Source organism: Chrysemys picta, chromosome 25, assembly GCF_011386835.1.
Source record: "Chrysemys picta bellii isolate R12L10 chromosome 25, ASM1138683v2, whole genome shotgun sequence".
NCBI classification, from domain to species: domain Eukaryota; kingdom Metazoa; phylum Chordata; order Testudines; family Emydidae; genus Chrysemys; species Chrysemys picta.
Genome location: NC_088815.1, coordinates 15,864,526 through 15,883,872, shown reverse-complemented (window position 1 = coordinate 15,883,872; position 19,347 = coordinate 15,864,526). Strand labels below are relative to the sequence as shown.

The 19,347-nt window shown below is 56.1% G+C and overlaps 1 protein-coding gene and 1 long non-coding RNA gene across 2 annotated transcripts; both read right to left on the bottom strand.

Moving 5' to 3' along the window:
* Positions 1–347: 347 nt before the first annotated feature.
* On the bottom strand, positions 348–18,943 carry RAB3A (RAB3A, member RAS oncogene family). Its single transcript, XM_005279009.4, has 5 exons — positions 18,452–18,943; positions 8,780–9,007; positions 6,291–6,409; positions 3,868–3,992; positions 348–2,099 (listed from the first exon to the last, which is right to left on the bottom strand). Exons 1-5 carry the CDS (start codon positions 18,608–18,610, stop codon positions 1,909–1,911), a joined length of 822 nt encoding a protein of 273 aa, XP_005279066.3. The 5' UTR covers positions 18,611–18,943; the 3' UTR covers positions 348–1,908.
* Positions 15,980–17,251, bottom strand: LOC135977455 (uncharacterized). The gene is made up of 2 exons (XR_010594950.1): positions 16,993–17,251; positions 15,980–16,252 (listed from the first exon to the last, which is right to left on the bottom strand). It is a non-coding gene; the product is annotated as an uncharacterized LOC135977455 (long non-coding RNA).
* Positions 18,944–19,347: the final 404 nt, after the last annotated feature.

Here is a 19,347-nt window from a genome sequence, read left to right as displayed (position 1 = left end):
AGTAACTGCGCCCCAGCGTGGGAATTTAAAGCTCACCCTCGAGGGGGGGCTGCTCACTTAGAACTGGAGCTACGGGGTTGGTGAATGTTAATTAAGAAACCAGAGCTTTGGTCTTCCTTGCAGTCAGGCTGCAAACAGTGAGCTAAGCTCAGCCTTAGCAAGGCAAACAGATGCCTCAGGCTTGAGAAGGGACCCTGGATCCAGCCACAGCCTGGCGAGTGCGAGCCTGTTCGGCCTCGCAGAGCAAGGGGGTTCCAGGACAGGGGAACTAGTGCCGCGGGGTAGTGCTTGAGCCCCTCTGCTCGAGGACTCATCCCCTGAGGCTGCCGAAAAGGAGCCGGAACGACTTGTGATCAGCATTAATTTATTTCTTCACAACAGCTCTTAAATACAGTGATCGTTCGGAAATTGTACTTTGACACTTTTGACATTTTTACAGTACAGCGTAGTTTTTTCCATATAAGTAAATGTCACAAAAATAGGAGGTTGGATGTGTGTATCTGTAAAATAAAGAGCGTTCGCCAAGAAAAATAAATAGAGGGAAGCAACGCACCAGGTTTGGGCATTGATAGAATTCTAGCTACTGCTTCACAGTCTCCACAACAACACGTTACGATAGTAACAGACAAGGAACAACGAGGCCTGTAGCAAACACGCACCCGTCAGCTGCTAGTGCAACATCCTGGGGCAGGGGGGTGTCAACCCCACCCCGGCATGGAATTGGGCAGCAGGTTGGTGGCTTGTTTCTTTGCTTGAGCCAAACCATCAAAGTTTTTCCTCTAGCACGAGGTTTCCAGTGGTCAGCCGCCACCGGCTGGGGCTAGTTTGGTACAGGAGTGCCTTGGCCCTTACTCAGCTGTGTTTTTAAATAATAGATTTAAAAGTGATATTCACAAGCAGGTTAATACCACACTGATAAAATAAATACATCTGCACAACCACAGCACAGCATGTCACACAATGGTCACTTGCTACGTCTATTTACAGGAAGGTTGTTTTTATGTACAAGGAGGAAGACAGCAGGAGCATAAATTAGCATCTATTTATACAATAGTGAGGAACTAGCCATCCTTGGTGGGGGAGAACAGAGCAGCAGAGGAATGAAAGGCAAGCGGCTCTCCAGCCAGCCAGCGCGATCGGCCAAGGCCTCTGTGCTAGCAAGGAGAACAAGCTAAGGGGAGTTGTAAAGACAGGGCTGGAACAAATCTCGATGATGAACAAACCACCTGCACTAATGCCTCGTTGGGATCTAGACGTACCATTTAGTAAGTGATTGAACTGTCAAGGTTAAAATCCACATCCACCCCCAGCCCCTGGCTGACTGAGATGCAACCCCAGCACGTCACCCCTTCAGTAGCACTACAGCTAAGGGAGCAGGTCTCTGGTTCCACGGGGCAGGGCTGTTTGTTCAGGAGCATCAGGAGATGCTACACCAAGAGGACTCTAGTCCTTTAAGCTGCTCTCCCCTGAGCAGGGCTCCTCCCACCACCCAGCAGCAGGGATCCACCTAGGCAGGAAGGACGCTAATGAGCACATTGGCCAAGCTGAGTCAGCTGGTTAATGCAGGATTCTGCAATTAACCCCCCCACTTCCAGCTCGACCGACAATTATATATAAATAAGGGGGCACGATCAGGAACTAGTTAAAAGCAAACAACAAAACAAGTTTCTCCTACGGTCCCAGGTTGGAAAACTGGAGGGAGTGGAAAGGGAGGGGTGATGCCCCGTAGAACCTGCAGACTCTGAGAGGGTGGCCAGAGCCCTTTCAAACCCTGCCAGGTGAGAGCGGACAGACAACTCAGCGCTATGGGCCAGCCCACCAGACCTAGTGACTGGGGCGTTGAAGTGGGTGTGGTTACTTGGAGGGGTGAGGTGGCCGACGCGGGCAGAGGGGGCCGTACTGCAGTCTCTAACAGGCACAGTCCTGGTGGGGGGGCGCTTGCTGATCAGTCAGCTGCGGCCCTGGTTTCACGCCAGTCACTGCTGGGTCCGCCGTGTCGAGGGACTCAGACATCTTCTCGCAGATAATGTCGACGAGCCGTTCGAACGTCTGCTTGACATTGATGTTGTCCTTTGCGCTGGCTTCGAAGAACTCAAAACCTGGCCAAAGGGAGATGGGAGAGCGTGAGACGGGCAAGGCAGGGCCTTTGCTCACCAACAGGGGCCCTGCAATGCAAGTTACCAAACGATTCCTAAGCCCTGGGAAGTACTTTTAGCTGGGATAACGAAATGAATCCATCCCGGGTAATCACTTTTACATGGCCCCAAACGTACGTGGAAACTAACAAGGCAACCTCAGCAGCAGGCAGTGTCAGCAGCTGGGCACCATCGCTCTGGCCAGTGAGGTCACCCCGGCTCTGTTACATGCCCCAGGATGTTCCGCTCAGGCTGCTGCTCCCCATCGCGGGAGCTGCTGAGTCACGCTAGGCCAGCCAGGGGAAGGCACCTTTACAAGCTCAGCGTCTCCGACAGCAAGAGCTGAGATCCGGGGCCGGGATTCCGCCAGGTGAGACCCAAGGAGCAGAGCTCAGCATCCCTAGAGCGGAGTGTTTTCTGCACAGCCACGTGCGAGGGCCCCCGCCTCACAAAGCCCAGGAAATACCCAAGCCTCTTTGATCAGCAGCTGGGTCTTGACTGACCGTGTAAAGATGGGGCCGGGGCGAGACACCAGCACACGGATACCAGTTGCTTATTGTAAACTTAACATTGGCTGCCCAAGTCCCTTCCAGGCAGGCAACAGAGTCCACGGGCGGAGCTGATCCCAGCCACTCAGGCTCCTGCTGGTTGTAGCCAGTTCTCGTCATGCTCACGATAAATATGGAAAGCGTCTGAATTTTTAAAGGGTTTTACAGCTCCTCCTCTGGGCTGTTAAATTTTAATGGGACGCTTTGCAGGGAAAAGGGTTTAGCTATAAATCCATAAAACTCACCCCACGTTCTAACTGGGGTTAACCTGCTCGGAAAGCCACCCAGGCCGACTGGTTTTCCAACCACTTCACAGCAGTAAACGCAGGGTTTAGAGGGTTGTTATAATAATAGATTATAATAGAAACAGTTATTGAAAACACTGGTGCTGGCTGGGCAATTCCCGTTTTGTTAGAAGACAAGCCAGGCTGCTACTTAATGACAGAGTTATGGGAAGTGCACTATTACTCGACAGGAAAGAGAGACAGATCCCCTCGCAGGGTTACAGCTCCTGTGCCTGCCATACAACCACACCGCAGTGCGTGCGCACACACCCACACCCTCTCGCAGGGTTACAGGTCTGTGCGTGCCATACAACCGCACCGTGCACACACACACGCACCCCCCGCAGGGTTACAGGTCTGTATGTGCCGTACAACCGCACCGTGCACACACACACGCACCCCCCGCAGGGTTACAGGTCTGTATGTGCCGTACAACCGCACCGTGCACACACACACGCACCCCCCGCAGGACTACAGGTCTGTGCGTGCTGTACAAGTGCAGGACCCCCCGTCTTCCGCACACTGTCAATCCCCTAAAAGACGCTTCCCAGACCTGCAGGGCACCGTTACTGCCCCCTCTCTGCACCGTTACTGCCCCCTCTCTGCACCGTTACTGCCCCCTCTCTGCACCGTTACTGCCCCCTCTCAGTCCAGATGCCTTTTGGGGCAGCAGATGCTGCTGCTCAACTGGCCAAAGAACCTTCCCATGCCCAGGACTTGGCTTCTGAATTGCTCTTGTGCAAGGCAGCGCAAAGCCCCGACAGCTCGGCAATTCCTGGAACCCTCTCAGCTGCTCACGTAAGACCGAGTCCTGAAAGGGCTTGAGCATCGCCAGCCGGAACCGTGCCGGGTCAGCCAGTTACCTAGCCTGGCGCTGTGTGCATAGTAACCAGCACTTACCCAGGTGCTCTGCCAACTGCCGCCCTCTCTCCGACGCCACGACGCGCTCGTCCTCCATGTCGCACTTGTTACCCACCAGCAGCACCTGTGCGTTATCCCAGGAATAGGTCTTGATCTGGGTTGACCTTAAAGCCGTAGCAGGGGAACAAATTACCACAATATTCAGACAGCAGGGCTGTGGGCAGCTGGTTCTAGACGAAGGCCCAGGTAGTTAAAGGCACTGAAGTGGTGCTGTGCTCTGTGTTGCAATGCCCAACGATTTAGGAACCTTTCGCTCATTTTCAAAAGTGATTCAGGCACTTAGGAGCCAAAATCCCATTGACAGTTAATGCAATGTAGGCTCCTAAATCAGTTAGGCACTGCAGTGCTGAGCACAGCAATACATCAATACCTTTAAAGACTCTGGGCCCAGAATCCCAGATCCCAGCCAGAGACTGGAGCCCGGTTCTCTGGGCAGCGGCAAGAGGCCTTCAACCCTCAGCCTCTTAGCAGAGAAGTTTCGCCTTCACCCCATTGAACTCAAGCCAGCAAAGCCGGACCGCCAGAGGGCATGTCAGAGACCCACCCCAGCTGCAGCCACAGAGTGTGAAGAAAGCAGGGAGAGACCTGAAGAGGTAGCTAATACGGGGCAGAGAGAGAAAATTCCTGTAGAAACCAGGAGCGAGATGCATTGGTGGTCAGTGCACCAGAGAACGGGAGCAGAGGATGGGGACAGCAGAGATGGAAAAGCTCAACTCCCGTGCTGGTGGCAGCCTGGGCACAGCATGGCTCGTACAGAATAGACAGCAGCAGGGCAAGCTATGCTCCCCCCCCCCCCTCCCAAACCGCTCTGCAACTGGCCCTCGCGTGCCCAGGGCTTCGGCTTCTCTGCAGAGACGGCCCCGAGGGGCACGCCTGGGGGACTGCTCGCGAGTGTGCTGAAAACGCTCCACCTGCTCGCTGCACCTGGGCACCAAGTGCCAGTGGGTGGGAAAGGATTTCGGTCGCTGCCCATCCAGGAACCAGCCTCCTGGGGGAGAGCTCTGGACCCTGTCGCCAGCAGCCAGAGCCAGCCAGCCACCAGCACGGAACGGGCTTGCGGGATCAGCCCAGCACAGGCTCGGGTAAAGGCCAGGAGCTGTGCCCGTACGTGGGACTCTCCAGCTACACAGCAGGCCTGGGGGTGGGCAGAGCACTAGGGTGAATTACCGGGAGATTCCCAGTGATCCAGGGCCGAAAGCAGAGCCCGGGGAAGCGGGAACCAGGCCACGCTAGACTGACTGGACCCTCTCTGAACACACTCGGGGGCTGTTTCGTTCTTGCACTGGGGAGGGAGCGGGCGGCCCAAGCAGCCAGCCAGGCTCAGTGCCAATGGGACACGTTCCGGCCCAGATTCCAGCTCTCGCACTTGCAGCCCCTACTACGGCCCGTCAGGGGCTGCTTGGGGCACCTTGGCACCCGCTCAGTGCCGCTCCCCCGGCCTGCTGCAGGCGTGTTCCTGGGGGCTCTGAGCTCGTCTTGCTGTCGTGGGCTGGGGGAGGAGGCTCCTGGCCCAGAATTTCTGCAAGGGCTGCACTGAGTTTGGCTGAGGCACAGCCGCAGCGCGGGCAGGTTATTAGCCAGGCTGCTGACAGCACAGAACTCAAGGCCAGGGGACTGCCCGGCGGGGGGAGCCATGCGGACTGCATTACAGCTGCAGGCCCGAAAGCACCGAGCCACGCAGCCCCTGTCCCCTCACACCTGGGCAGAGGCCAGGAATCACAGTGCACAGGGTAGGGAGAAGCTCCAGGCGGCAAACCTTGCCCGGTCTCTGGGCGGCTCCAGGACCCACCCCGCAGGGTGGGAACACCCATTTCAAATGGGGTGGGGGGCCGCAGCGGAGAGATGGCCAGCAGCAGCCGTGCAGAGTCCAAGCCGCAGCCCTAGGAGGAGGCAGGGGGTGCAGGTGCCCAGTGTGTGTGTGGGGAGTTACCTTAGCAGAGGGCAGGGGAGGATTGTAAGTGGGCGAACATCTTGGCAAGCTTTGAGAAGGCAGCAGCCCCTTAGGAGCAGAGCAGGCCCCAGAGGGCACCTGGTGCCCAGCTGGCAGCAGAGCGAGTCGGTGCTGTCGCAGAGCTGCCACGCGCAGGGAGCGCTCCCAGTGGTACCACAGGCCGTGGGCATGCAGAGACACGGCATGGGGGAGGGGTCCCAGCTGGCGTGTTCGGGCCTGGGGCTGGGCAGAAGCACAGACAGACACCTGCCGAGTGGCCAGGCTGCCGGGTCCCAGCACGGCTAAAGTGACTGTGGTTACAAGCTGGCTCTGCACAGCTCCCCCAGCACGATGGAGAGGCTCCCGCCCCCGCCCCCACCCACCCCCGGCTCTGCTAATGAGACGCCGGCACGGCAGTGCCAAGGCTCAGCGTCACTTTCCCTTCCCGGTGCCCTCAGAGCCGCCCGCTCACCAGTCCTGCACGGCGTTGAAGGACTCCTCGTTGGTGATGTCGTACATCAGGATGAAGCCCATGGCCCCCCGGTAGTAGGCGGTGGTGATGGTCCGGTACCTCTCCTGGCCCGCGGTGTCCTGGGGAGACCAGAGCAGGGTCACTTGGGAGCAGCAGTGCCAGGAGCTGCCCTGAGTAATTCAAGGCTCCCTTGGAGACACCCCCCCCACACACACAGCACGAAGCACGGCCACATCCAGGGAGAGCCCAGAGGCAGGCCCCGGCCCGGGGTGCCAGAGCTCAGGACAGGGAGGACGTGGGAACCCACCCTAACTCCCGTGCTGCCCCGGAGCTCCAGCACTGCGAGACGGGCGGAGACGGACCCTGCCTCTGAGATTTAAAGAAGGAAAATCCAATGTTTAGCCAAGTCTCTGGAACTTTCTCCCAGGGCTGCTGACCTCCACCCAGAACGATCTAGGCCCCGGCCCTGTGCCCCACTGCCCCGTACAGCGTCTCCTGGGCTGGGAGTGCAGGACACGGCAGAGCGCCTCTCCCACACCTTGGCCCAAGCCCGGCAGTGAGATCACAGCCAAGCAACCCTGCGTGTGCCACGGGGGTGGGGAGGGGGACGGGGCCTCCAGGGAGCCCTGCCAAGGAGCGGGGGCAAGGGGGGGCATCACTCCCTGTCATTGGGGATTCCCAGGGCGGCTGGAAGGCTCAGCCAGGCCTGCCGTGGAGCTGCCTGCGATTTGCCATGGCAACCCGTCCCTGTGCCAAATGGAGCCCTGGTCCCACAGTCCGCGCCCAGCTCCAGGGACAGGCTGTGGCTTGCTGCCTCCCACGGGCGGCTCTCGCAGCCAGAGCTGGTGGGCCCAGCGGCCCTCCCTTCACAGCCCTGCATGCGGCTGCACCGAGGGCAGGGCTGGGGCCAGCAAGCGTCAGAGAGATGCCTGCAGACCCCTCCTCCATGGCCCCACAGGTCACTGCACCCCCCATCCCAGGCCTCCAGCCATTGCTGAGACACCCCCCGCCCCACAGGCCAGACCCTACCCTGGGGATCCGTGCGGAGGGGGCCCTGCCCCAGACCTCCCCACAGAGGCAGGCAGAGGTGGGGAAGCGCCTCACAGTCTGGCTTCGGCCCCCTGGTTCCTGGCATCAGGGGCAAACCCCACCCCTGGCAGGAGGAATCCGAGTGGTCCCATTTTGGCACTTTTTGCCTCCCAGCAAGGGACCGTTCTGCTGCCTGCAATGCTACCAGGAGAGCTGAACGCAGCCCCAGCAAAGCCCCCTGAACTCGGCTCTCCTGAAAATTAAGCCCCACTCTGCCCTCCCAGGGCTGGGAACTGGCCCCTTCCCGCTCCCCCAAGAGTCACCAGGCTCCGCGCTGCTCTGGCTCCAGCACCCAGAGCCTTCCCCGCTGCGGCAGGCAGCTCGGAGCCGCGCAGCAGCGTTTTACATCCCACGGGAACGAGGGCAAAGCCAGCGCAGTGAAATCTGTCACTCCAGCTGCTCCTTCAGCTCTGCTGCTCAGACTGTTCCGGGCCCTTCCGTGATTAAGCTCTGTGCTAATTGGTATCCGGCCTCCCCGGGGAGGCAGGGAGCCTGCCAGCACACGGCGCCCGTGGAGCACGAGGCCACCTCTGAGCATCCTGGAGCCAAGGTCTTGAGCTAATGGCGTCTTCCCTGTTAGGAGCCCAGCGCGTCAGAGGCTGTGTGTGTGTGTGTGTGTGTGTTGGGGGTGTCAGCAAAGTGAATCAAGGTGGAGCTGACAGCCCTGGGGTGCAGAGCAAGGGGCAGCCCGGGACTGCTCTGCAGGGGCTCGGTGGAGGAGCTCGGAGAGGCGATGCTGTCGAGCTGGCTTTAGAACAGCCCTGAGCGCGGGGTGCTCATGTTCTCGGAGGCAGAATAGGCCACAGCTGCCGCCGTCCCATGCGGACCCCAGTCCCCAGGTGCACACAGCACACCGGGACCCCTCTGCCAGGCCACCATGGGCAAGGAGGCTGTGGGACGGGCAGCGGGCTGGCAGCAGATGCAGGAGGCTCACGCTTACTGGAAGTGGTTAATTAGCAACCTGTGTCCTGGGGGGAAAGAGCGTTAAAGAAACCGGAACCGGCGTCACCCACGTGAGGTCTGCCCTTCGGAAAACACTCCGGGCAGGTTATCATTCCGTGAGCATCTCCCCCAGCAAGCACCATCCCATGGAGTGCCCACCGACGGCCTGGGGAGAACACGCCAGCCGCGCTGAGCCAGGCACACCACGCAGCAGCCACGGCCAGGGCGCCACTCTAAGCTGCAGGGAAGTCGAGGGTGGCCGAACGTGACTCCCCGGACTGAGGCCTGGCCAGGACTCTGGATTAACACCCCAGCCCTGGAGGGGCCGGCTGGGCCGGGGAGGTTTCAGTGCACGTCTCCTGACCCGGATGGCTGCCCCACGCGTGACGTAGAGCCCCACAGAGCCCCCCTCACTGCATCCCCCACCCGCCAGCGCGTGCAGCGGCCACGGCCCCTACCCAGATCTGCAGCTTGATGCGCTTGTCATTCCTGTAGATGGTTTTGACTTTGAAGTCGATGCCGACGGTGCTGACGAAGGCGGGAGTGAAGGAGTCGTCTGCGTACCGGAACAGGAACGAGGTCTTCCCCACGCTGCTGTTCCCGATGATCAGGATCTTGAACATGTAGTCGAAGTTCTGATCCGAGGATTCCTTCTGGCCATAGCGGGAGTCAGTAGCGGAAGCCATCTGCAAAGGGAAGCATAAGGCAGAGCTGGGCTGGTGGGGCACGTGCTCCCTGGGGGATTCAGGCATGCACAGCCCCATGGAGTCACCAGGGTGGCTGCTCCCCGCTCAGACCCAGAGACCCCACCATCAGCTTCTGGGAGGTCAGAGCGAGGTCACATCACGTAGTATCACACCCCGTCAACCCTCTGGGTGCAGTAACACGGGCGGGCAGCGTGAACCACCAGAAATGGCACCCAGATATGCCCACCCTGCAACGGGGAGGGGGGAGGCTCATGGGGGGCTCTTCCTGTGGGTCATATCTGGTGTCATCCGCAAAGGAGCACTGAAGCGTCCAACACCCTGGAAGGAAGATACAAGGTTTCCCAGCGGGGGCGGAGCGACCAGAGAGCTGGGAACAGAATCCAGGTCTACGCACACCCAGAACGGCTCGGTCAGATTTTAAACGTGCTCCTCTCTGCCACGCCGTTTTAGGATAACCCTGAGACCCCAGCCCTGCCTGAGCCTGGGCCGTGCCCCGTCTTTCCCCACTGGCAGCTGGGGGCAATCACAGCACATGGGGCTGATGCAGGAACCACCAATGGGGCCGATGCAGGAAGTTGGGCCCGGCAGAGGAGGCCAGCCCCGAGCTATCTGGGCTCTCTGCTCCAGCCTCTCCCAGATCTAGCTACTCCACAGGATCTCCCTGCCCTGTTCACGAGCCGGAAGCCGTGAGGCCCATCAGACCAGAGGCCCGGGCTCCCTTTCTGTCCCAGCACATACTCGGGGTACGTTACACCCAGAAGTCAATGAGGAGGAAGAGGCCTATTCCACCCAACCCATCCCCCAGCCAGCGCAAGGCTGATCCTACGGCCCGCTCCCCAGGGCAAGGCTGTACGACTCCAGGCTCAGCTCCCCCCATCCCGCCCTGGAGAGCCCCATCACGGCCTAACGCCATCCTGCTACCCACCTCGAGTGTCTCCATCTTCATTCCATCCCCGGGCCTTGCCCTCAGCAAAGCGCCCCCTCAAATCCCCACAGGCTGCGGCTGCTTGGCCGAGCTAGGCAGAGTTCCTTCCCGACCCCCTCGGAGCTCAGCCCCTCTGGCCCCCCAGGCACTGCCACTGCTCTCCCCAGACCTTCCTGCGCTTTGTCTGCAAAGGGCTGGCACGGTGGGCCTAGACAATACTGCATTTCCCCCTCGCCCCTTTGACTTGGCTAAAGGCTCCCGCTGCCCTTGCCAGCGATCCTTGCACCCCCTGCCAGGGCTGATGAGAGGTGCCGGGTGGGGACAGTCCTGAAGACTGGGGCCCTTTGATTATCCACTGAGCAGGCTCCCCTCCCCCCAGCCCCGGGGAGTTCGGGCACCATGGCCCATTCCGGCCGGGGCCCCTGGGGGGATGGGCAGCACGCGGGCCAGTCCGGTCCAGGTGTGGCAGCAATTCTGTGCCGGGCCCCGCAGAGCCACCAGGGATCCAGACTCATGACGACGTTTTTGAAGCCTGTTGCTGGCAAGGGATGGATATTCAGGGTCTGAACAGCTGGTGGAGACACAGCGAGCGGCAGCTGCGAGTGGAGAACTCCGGGTCCTTGGCACTATGCACAGCCTCTGTGTGTGGAAAGAGGCAACTCTGCTCCCCGGGTTCAGTGGGGCAGGAAAGAGACCATGGGGAAAATGGCAGGTCTGCCAGACAGGCCCCTGAACAGCCCACGCGGCTCACGGCGCAGGCAGGACGGCTCTCTGCAGTACCCGCAGTTGCACTCGGAGTCCTAGACGGAGCGGGAGCCCAGCTCGCAGGAGCCTTATGGCTACCAGCCTGGGGAAGCCATACGGGCGTGGCAAGTTCCTCCCTGGAACGCTGCTCTCAGCAGTGTCTGCACAAGCACCTCCGCTTCTTCTGCCTATCACAACCTTTGTCTCCTTCCTTCCCAGCTGCTAGAGTGAACTGCAGCAGGGCACCAGACCATGCTTAGCATGTGCCACAAATCCTGCTTCCTCCCCAGTGTGGAGGGGCTAACCCAGGGCAAACTCTAGCCCAGGCTCCTGGGCTGAGAATCCACCCAGCTTCAGCACGAAGCAAACTCAGTCTTTGCCGCAAACTCCTCCACTGCGAACGTAGCTGTGAACTACCCCAGCACGTGCATCAATCAAAACAAGGACCCCTGGGGGCTGCTAACGGAAATGGTGCGATACCCCTGCAATAGCAGGGCCCCCCAAGAGTCTGTACGGAGACCAACAACGTTCAACATATTCATAAATGATCTGGAAAAGGGAGCGAACAGTGAGGTGGCAAAATTTGCAGAGGATATAAAATTACTCAGGATAGTTAAGTCCAAAGCTGACTGTGAAGAGTTACAGAGGGATCTCCCAAAACTGGGTGGCTGGGCAACAAAATGGCACCTCGAGACTCAGTCTAAGTGCAAAGTCATGCACATAATCCCAACTATCCATACGAAATGATGGGATCTAAATTAGCTGTTACCACTCAAGAAAGAGACCTTGGAGTCATTGTGGATAATTCTCTGAAAACATCCACTCAATCTAAAAAAGAAAGTTAACAGAATGTTAGGAACCATTAGGAAAGGGATAGATCATAAACCAGAAAATATCACAAGGCCACTATATAAATCCAGGGCGCACACACACCTTGAATCGTGTGTGCAGTTCTGCTCACCCCATCTCAACAAAATAGATGAGAATGGGAAGAGGTGCAGAGAAGGGCAAGAAAAACGGCTAGGGGTATGGAACAGCTGCCCTGTGAGGGGAGATTACAAAGAAAGGAACTGTTCAGCTTGGAAAAGAGATGCCTAAGGGCGGATGTGATCAAAGCCATGAAAACATGACTGGTGTGGAGAAAGTGAAAGTGAATAAGGAAGCATTATTTATCTTTTCACATGACACACAAGCTAGGGGGTCACATGTTGAAAACAAACGAACGGAAGTACTGCTTCAAGCCCTGGAACAACCCACGGTCACGGTCTGGGACATTGTGAAGGCCAAAAGTAGAACTGGGCTCCACAGAGAGTTAGATATGTTCATGAGGACAGGCCCATCAATGGCTGTTAGCCAAGACTGTCCGGGATGCAACTCCATGCTCCAGGTACCCCTCAACCTCCAACTGCCAGAAGCACCTGACACTGGCCACCGTGAGAGACGGGATATTGGGCTAGATGGACCATTGGTCTAATGCCAGCATCACTATTCCTAGACCAGTGGTGCACAAAGGCCCAGCGGGGCTCAGAGCACTGCACAGAGACAGTCCCTGCCCAAGAGAGCTTTCGATCGACAGAGACAAGACAGACACAGGGCGGGAGAAAGGGAATACGATCCCCATTTTGCAGGTTGGTAACGGAGCCCAGGGAGGTTATGGGTGGGATTATCAGTGGCCAACTCCCCTGGATTTTCAATGGGAACTGGGTGCCTGGACTCTCTCAGCTGCCTTTGACAGCCCCACCCCAGTGACGCTGGACCTCTGGGGCACAGCAAGGAACCAAGCCCAGATCTCAAAACTGTCTAGAGCCTTCCCCACTAGGCTGCATGAATGTGGAGAGGCACATGGCTGATGGAGCACGGCGAGAGAGCCCAGGGCTTCTCCTGGACAATCCAGAGCAAAATTCCTGAGAACCAAGGGCAGGTCTGCAGGGACGCAACAGGGCAGACAGCACCAGCAAATACTGTTGCTCTGGGAGGTCCCTAGAGCTTTGAATGCAAGAATAGATCCAGGAGGTCTGTATTTACTAGGTCCTGAGGCAAACCCTTTCCCCCAGGAATTAATGCTCCCAGTGAAGTAACAGTCCAAGTGCACCACGATGTTTTTCCCATTATATAAGCTTACTCTAGAGAAACCCTTGAAGCGAACAGCTTGCATGAATAGATAAGGTTCCAATTTCCTTCTTGAGGCAACCAGCCAGTGCGGGCCTTTGATCCATGCAGCTGTGATGTTCCTGCACTCTGCCTGAATCACTGCAAAGCCAGGCCTCCACTACTGGGTTTAACGTGCATCCTGCCAGCCTGGGTGCTGGCAGCAGCCGAATCATGCAAACAAAGTCAGATGTTTTAACATAAGAACGGCCACACTGGATCAGACCAATGGTCCATGTAGCCCAGTGGCTGGGGCAAGCCGGGTCAGAGGGAACGAGTGGAAGAGGGCAATTCCTTGAGTGATTCATCCCCTGTTGCCCAGTCCGAGCATCTGGCAGTCAGAAGTTTAGGGACACCTGCAGCATGGGTTGTGTCCTTGACCACCTTGGCTAATAGCCATCGATGGACCTATCCTCCAGGAACCGATCTACTCATCTAGATATTTGCCTAGTTTTACAACAGGCAACATAAAAAGCACTAGCAAAGTCAGTACAAACTAAAATTTCATACAGACAATGACTGGTTTATACTGCTCTATATACTACACACTGACGTGTAAGTACAATATTTATATTCCCATTGATTTATTTTATAATTACATGGTAAAAATGAGAAAGTCAGCCATTGTTCAGTACTAGTGGCTGTGACACTTTTGTATTTTGAGGTCTGATTTAAGTCGTTTAAGTGTGGTGAAACTTGGGGGTACGCGAGAAAAATCAGACTCCTGAAATGGGCACAGTAGTCTCGAAAGGTTGAGAGCCACTGCTCCACACCATTCATGATTTTACAGACCTCTATCATATTCCACCTTAGTCGTCTCTTTTCTAGACTGACAAGCCCCTGGCTTTTTAATCTCTCCTTAGAGGGTAGCTGTTCCATCCCTCTGATCATTTTTGTTGCCTTTCTCTGTACCTTTTCCATTATAAACCCAACTGTGCCCCCTACACACCCCATTTTCTAAAGTCATACCAGCCCCAATATTAGTGGGTTAGGTTTAGAGTCAAGGTAGAATCCCCCCCTCCCCCCCCCACAAACACACAGTTTACCTGAATTGGACATTCAGCTCCCAAATTATGACACCCTAAAAACAAAGGCATTCACTGAAGTTCGTCATGTCTATTATTGTGCCACTTTATAACATGAGGAGCGGGTTCTCCAAGCTGAGATCTACCCCAGGTCTGAGATGACTTGGTTGTGACCAAACATGAAGAGTTGTTAAACATTTTCAGCAGGGGCCCTGTTATGGATCATCAGCCCCAACAAGCACTGCACAGCACAACGGGTCTGCGAGAGACCCCAAGCATCCGCTACACGGCTGCCGCCCCCCCAGTGCGGACATGGTCTCACTCTCTCTCTTTCCTGCAGAGCCGGACTGCAAAGCTGAACTCGACTCTCCAGGGTCTGTGCGTTTGCACAGCGCCTACCACAACGGGGCCCAACCTGGCTGTGGCCGTGAGGGACTATTGCAATGTAAATGTCAAACCACCACCACACAGAGGAGAACCAGCCCTGCAATACTGAAGTGAAGCAGAGACACCATTTGTAAATCCAGACATTAAGAACTGGGGGTCACCACTGCAAAGCTTCAAACATGTCATCGCCAGGCCCCAGTGGGAGGACAAGAGCAGGAGACAATTACCTTCACTGAGTAATCACTCTCCTGAGGTGAACAGCTCCCACCCTGCTCCCCACCCATGCACGCACACACGCACACACACGACCCCTACTCCTCGTACTGTCGCAGATGCGTGGAGGGCTGGGAGGAGAGGCCAGATGATCAAGATTGGCTGTTTTGATAAAAGACCTGCTCTGGGAATGATTTTGGGGAAGTCCTGGGGCCCATTTTCAACAGGGGGAGACACTAGATGCCTGCAGTAGATTCCAAGGCCAGAAGGGCCTAGAAGGGTGCTGTTCCCCTCTGCTATGAGCTTCTTAAGAGGGAGAGCCTGCAGCAAGCCTCAACAGGCTTATTGGAGACCCCCACATGTCGCAGACGGTTCACCAGGGACCACTCCTTGACCCCTCTGTAACACTTAGTAGCTTTTTTTCGGGGGGGGGTGGGAGGGTAAACCATAAACTTTTCAACTTGGAGCAGAGTACGAACTGATGCAGGACAATCTGCAGACAGACTTTTCCAGTGCCTCTGCGGCTGCAGGGAAGAGTTCTTTTCAGCAACCGCATGAAATTAAGACGGGGTGGGTCAGTTTCAAGCATTTAGTCTCAGCACCTCAGGGAAACTCAAGAACCACGTCAATTTCAAGTTGGGCGCTCCAGTGGTCTGCAGCAGGGAGGGCACAAACCAAGATGGCTGTGGGAAGAAGCGCAGCAGCACAAACCCCCTCTCCTTGCAATAGGCAGGAGATTCTCCAGACAGGCAAATCCTTCGCCCTTCCAGCAGCTTCCCATTTACCAGACCCCTATCACCCAGCCCTGAGAAAGAGCGCTGAGCGTGGTCCAGGGCAGCCCATTGGTAAGAATCCCAGAGCCAGGGAGGGAATGGGGGTTGGCTACTGCTTCACACTAGGGAGTTGCCCTTATACCCTGCAGACGCCCGCCCACCTTCTCAGATTTTCAGGCTGGCCTCTGGCTAATAGTTTCAAATCTCTGGTGACGTTTTCCTAGCCCTGTTTATAAAGCGCAGAGACTAGATTCGGCTTCCTCTGAGTTGTACCAGGACGCACAGTAACTTGAGCTTTTAGCGCCAAGATTTAAGTGTGGGGGATGTGGCTTGCAAAGGGGTTTACTGATTCTCTCCCTTTTCTGTCAATGGAAATGAACAAGTTGGGCGAGCTGCCTCTTCCTCTGTTTTATGGTCACCCTTTGCGATGGAGAAACAGAGACTCCAGAGACACAGTATTTTTTTTCCTTTCTGTGAAATAATATCAGGAAATGCGACCTTATAACCTCAGTCATATTCACTACTGGGCTGACTCCTGCTTGGATTCTCTAGTCGCATTCCCTGAGAAATTGTTGTACCTTTGTTTTAGTCTCTGATCACTTAATAGTCAAGCACTAAGGTGACAGGCAGAGTACGCGAGGCGAGAGGGTACGCAAGGCACTGTACGTACGATGCACAAGGCAAAAGGTTGGGCAACTTCAGTTTTGAGTGCAAAATTCACCCAGAAATACATGGCCACTTTCTGATTCCCTTTATCAAACTGAACTTACAAACACAACCAGGAGGAGGAGAGTTTTTGTTTTACAAGTGTTGTCCCAAGTCCAAAGGCACCTCAGATAGGGAACAGTCGGCCGCACTGGACAGTGCAGCTATCATTACATGCCGTCAGGAAGCTTTAATGGTGCGCCGAGCTGAACGCCATTTCTTAACAAGCTGCACAATTCAGAGTTTGGGGGGAAAATCAAGAGAGAATTTTCAGCCTCGGAGAAATCGGCCCTGCTCCATTTCTCTAAAGCCAAACAGAAGAAAACCTCTGAACACGTGGATGAATAAACCCTGTTTACACGGCTAATCTGACAGCAATCCAGCTCATTTTAACAATTTGCAATTTAACTCAAATAATGGGTCTCGACATAATATTAGTCATTTGGCCCTTGAAGACCAAGTTCATATTTAGAGAAACATTTTATTGCTACATTAAGCCAGCCACTTAGTGAGCTAACTCCTCCAATGCATTTTAATTACAGGACTCTTAATACCTACATGCAGCTTTAGTGTTTACCATCTCCAAGCGTCTGCATTAAACAATATGCAGAGGGGGACACACCCCCGTGACAGGCACGTGGAGATCCCAGCAATGAGCTAGCGCTCCAGAGAAAGGGAGGGCGATTCCCCACTAGCCCCACGACTTAGTGTTTGTCACCCAAGTAAAAGCCTCTCCCTCCTGCCAAGGCCCAAACTGAGACACGCATGAACCAAGCCCCACTGTAAGGGACAGTGCAGATCAGGCGTGGAGGTGGTCTGCATTTCTGTAATGCCTCTGGACAGAGCAGCCCAGAACACGCTGCCCTGGCCTGGCGGAGCAGCAGGTGAGACGGAGCCCTCTATTTTTCATGCCTCTATGGCAAGATTCTCCGTAACCTCACAGGGTCATGGTGTCAAATGACGGACACTAGTAACCCTGCGCTAATGAGCAAAGCTTGGTGTGGAGGCAGATTTGGGTCGGTAAAGTTGGAGAATTACACTGACCTAGGCAAGGCACGTTTCTGTAGTGAGGAAGAGGGTAACAATGGAGCTGGGCTGTACCTAGGACCTGGGCAATGAGTGTCTTTCATCAGCTAGCGCTTTTCTGAGGGAGGGAGCAGAGCAGGACTGGGACAGATCAGTTTTATTCTGTAGAGAGAGCAGGGCTGAAAAGGGTTCATGGTATTTCTGTACCAGAAGCGTCTGCCCTAGCAGTGGGCGCTCTTCTCCAGCTCCCTAGCTGTTTTCTTCTGGAAACTTCATCCTTTAATATCACCCAAGAAACACAAAACACCTATCATTGGAGGCAGACCACCTCGTTCACTGGTTTGCCTTCACCATGCAAACGTCACTAAGTGCACAGATGCCAAGGCAAACAGTTACTCAGGCCCCCACATCCATTTTGCTCTCTATTTTAAAAGCAGCATTAGGCACACGTGAAGTTAGTTAAACCACCATCAAAACGAGAGCAACGCAGTAACCTTATACACCGTTGCATTGTACAGCGGGGACCAAACAAAGTTGCATGCTTGGTTGGATGTGTTAATAAATGACTGCCAGAGACTCAGGGGTTGAGAGGATGCAGGTGGATTGAAGCTATTCAGTGGCCTGTAGCATTCAGACCTCAGAGTCCCCGCCCGGCCATCAATCATTCATATTAAAACATCCTTAACCAGCTCAGTGTTATTTTATTTAAAAGGCTTTCTCTGGATGGCATCAGTTAGCACCCCCCCCCCCAACACTGGCAGAAAAGGGGCATGCACAGAATGGCTCCGCTTGCAAACACCGCATCTATGTTATTCTTTGAGGCCCAGCCAAATCTTCTGACCTGGCACCAACCAAGAGAAATGTCTCACCTAGGGCCGAGAGAGAGAAATATTCAGTGACCCTATTCGGTTCCCTCAACCTCCATGTTTCCCCACATTGCCGGCTGAGAAATCACATTTGCAGAGCTTGGCAAATCACTGGAATGGATTCAGCCTCTGGTCCAAAAACGACCCTTCAATATGCTTTATACAAAGCCCGAAAACGCCCCATCCCCCGCAATCCAAGCGCCAGGTGGGAGGCCACGGGAGCTCCCGTGCACCCCAGGGCACCCCAGCTCCCCGCAAGCCCACCGCCAGACGCGCAGCGTAGGTGGAGGGGGGGGAGCGGAAGCTCGTTTGCTCTCCCCCAGGCCGGTAGAGACGGAACTGGATGCAGAACGCTGACCCTGTGCACCCCCCGCCCCAGGTCTGTGTGCATGCACCCCCCCCCATTGCTCTGCCATGCTAGGAGCGCCCCCCCAGCACACTGCCCCCCCCCATCCATCCTTCAGCAGGAGCCGAGCCCCCCTCCCGTGCAGCCAGGAGCCCCGCCCGGTGCATCCCCCCGGTGTCAAATGAAGGTTATCGCCCTGCACGCGGGGCCCGGGCGGGGCTGCCCGGGGAGGGCCAGCCGCGGGGGGGGGGGGGCGCGCGCTCACCTCCAGATCGCGCTCCCCGGGCTTCTCTTGCACCAAATGCAGCAGCAGCGCGCGCGGCCCCGGCAATTGCAGAGCCCGGCTGACGTCGCCAGCATTCCAAAGGGGCGGGGACCGGTATGCAGATGAGAACGTGACGTCAGGAAGCCGGAGACGACCCATTCCGAGCTTCGCCCTCGGGCTCCGGAGGAGGCGGGCTCCTACCCAGTCTTGCGCGATGATAGGCCCGCGCTAATGATTGACAGCATAAAGGTGCACCCCATTCGACGCTTTCCTGAGCTTTTGAGTGACAGCCTCGAGCCTCCTAGGGAGGCCAGCTGGCCTGGTCCCTCAGGGATGGCAGAGCCCCCTCAAGGCAATGGCTGTTACTGGCACATGACGTGCCACCCCTCCACACCATGGGGCAGTGGTACGAGCCAGCACTATCAAGCTATATCGCACCCCCACAGGGTACAGTGGTATGACCTGGTTCTCATCCTCTCCCCTGTCAGGACTAAAAGAAGAACAGGAGGACTTGTGGCACCTTAGAGACTAACAAATTTATTAGAGCATAAGCTTTCGTGGACTACAGCCCACTTCTTCGGATGCATAGTGGGCTCTAATAAATTTGTTAGTCTCTAAGGTGCCACAAGTCCTCCTGTTCTTCTTTTTGCGGATACAGACTAACACGGCTGCTACTCTGAAACCTGTCAGGACTGGCACCATCCTGCACAATGGGCAGTGGTATGAGCCGGATCACACCATGTCCTCTGTCACAATAGGACTGCCCACAGCAAGCCCACACACGTCATCTCCCCATCACAACAGGTTCATCCCCCGAAGGGATAGTGGTACAAGCCACCATATGTGCCACCTCCTCTGTCACATTTCCCACCTGCCCCCAGAGGAGATAGTGGTAT

Bases quoted from the DNA above. Each gene is read 5' to 3' on its own strand.
- RAB3A (XM_005279009.4), bottom strand. From the start codon at position 18,610: ATGGGTCGTCTCCGGCTTCCTGACGTCACGTTCTCATCTGCATACCGG. The intron at 9,008-18,451 runs GTGAGCGCGCGC...TTCCCTTTGCAG, and splicing joins CCGGGGAGCGCGATCTGGAG to ATGGCTTCCGCTACTGACTC. The intron at 6,410-8,779 runs GTAGGGGCCGTG...TGGTCTCCCCAG, and splicing joins GCATCAAGCTGCAGATCTGG to GACACCGCGGGCCAGGAGAG.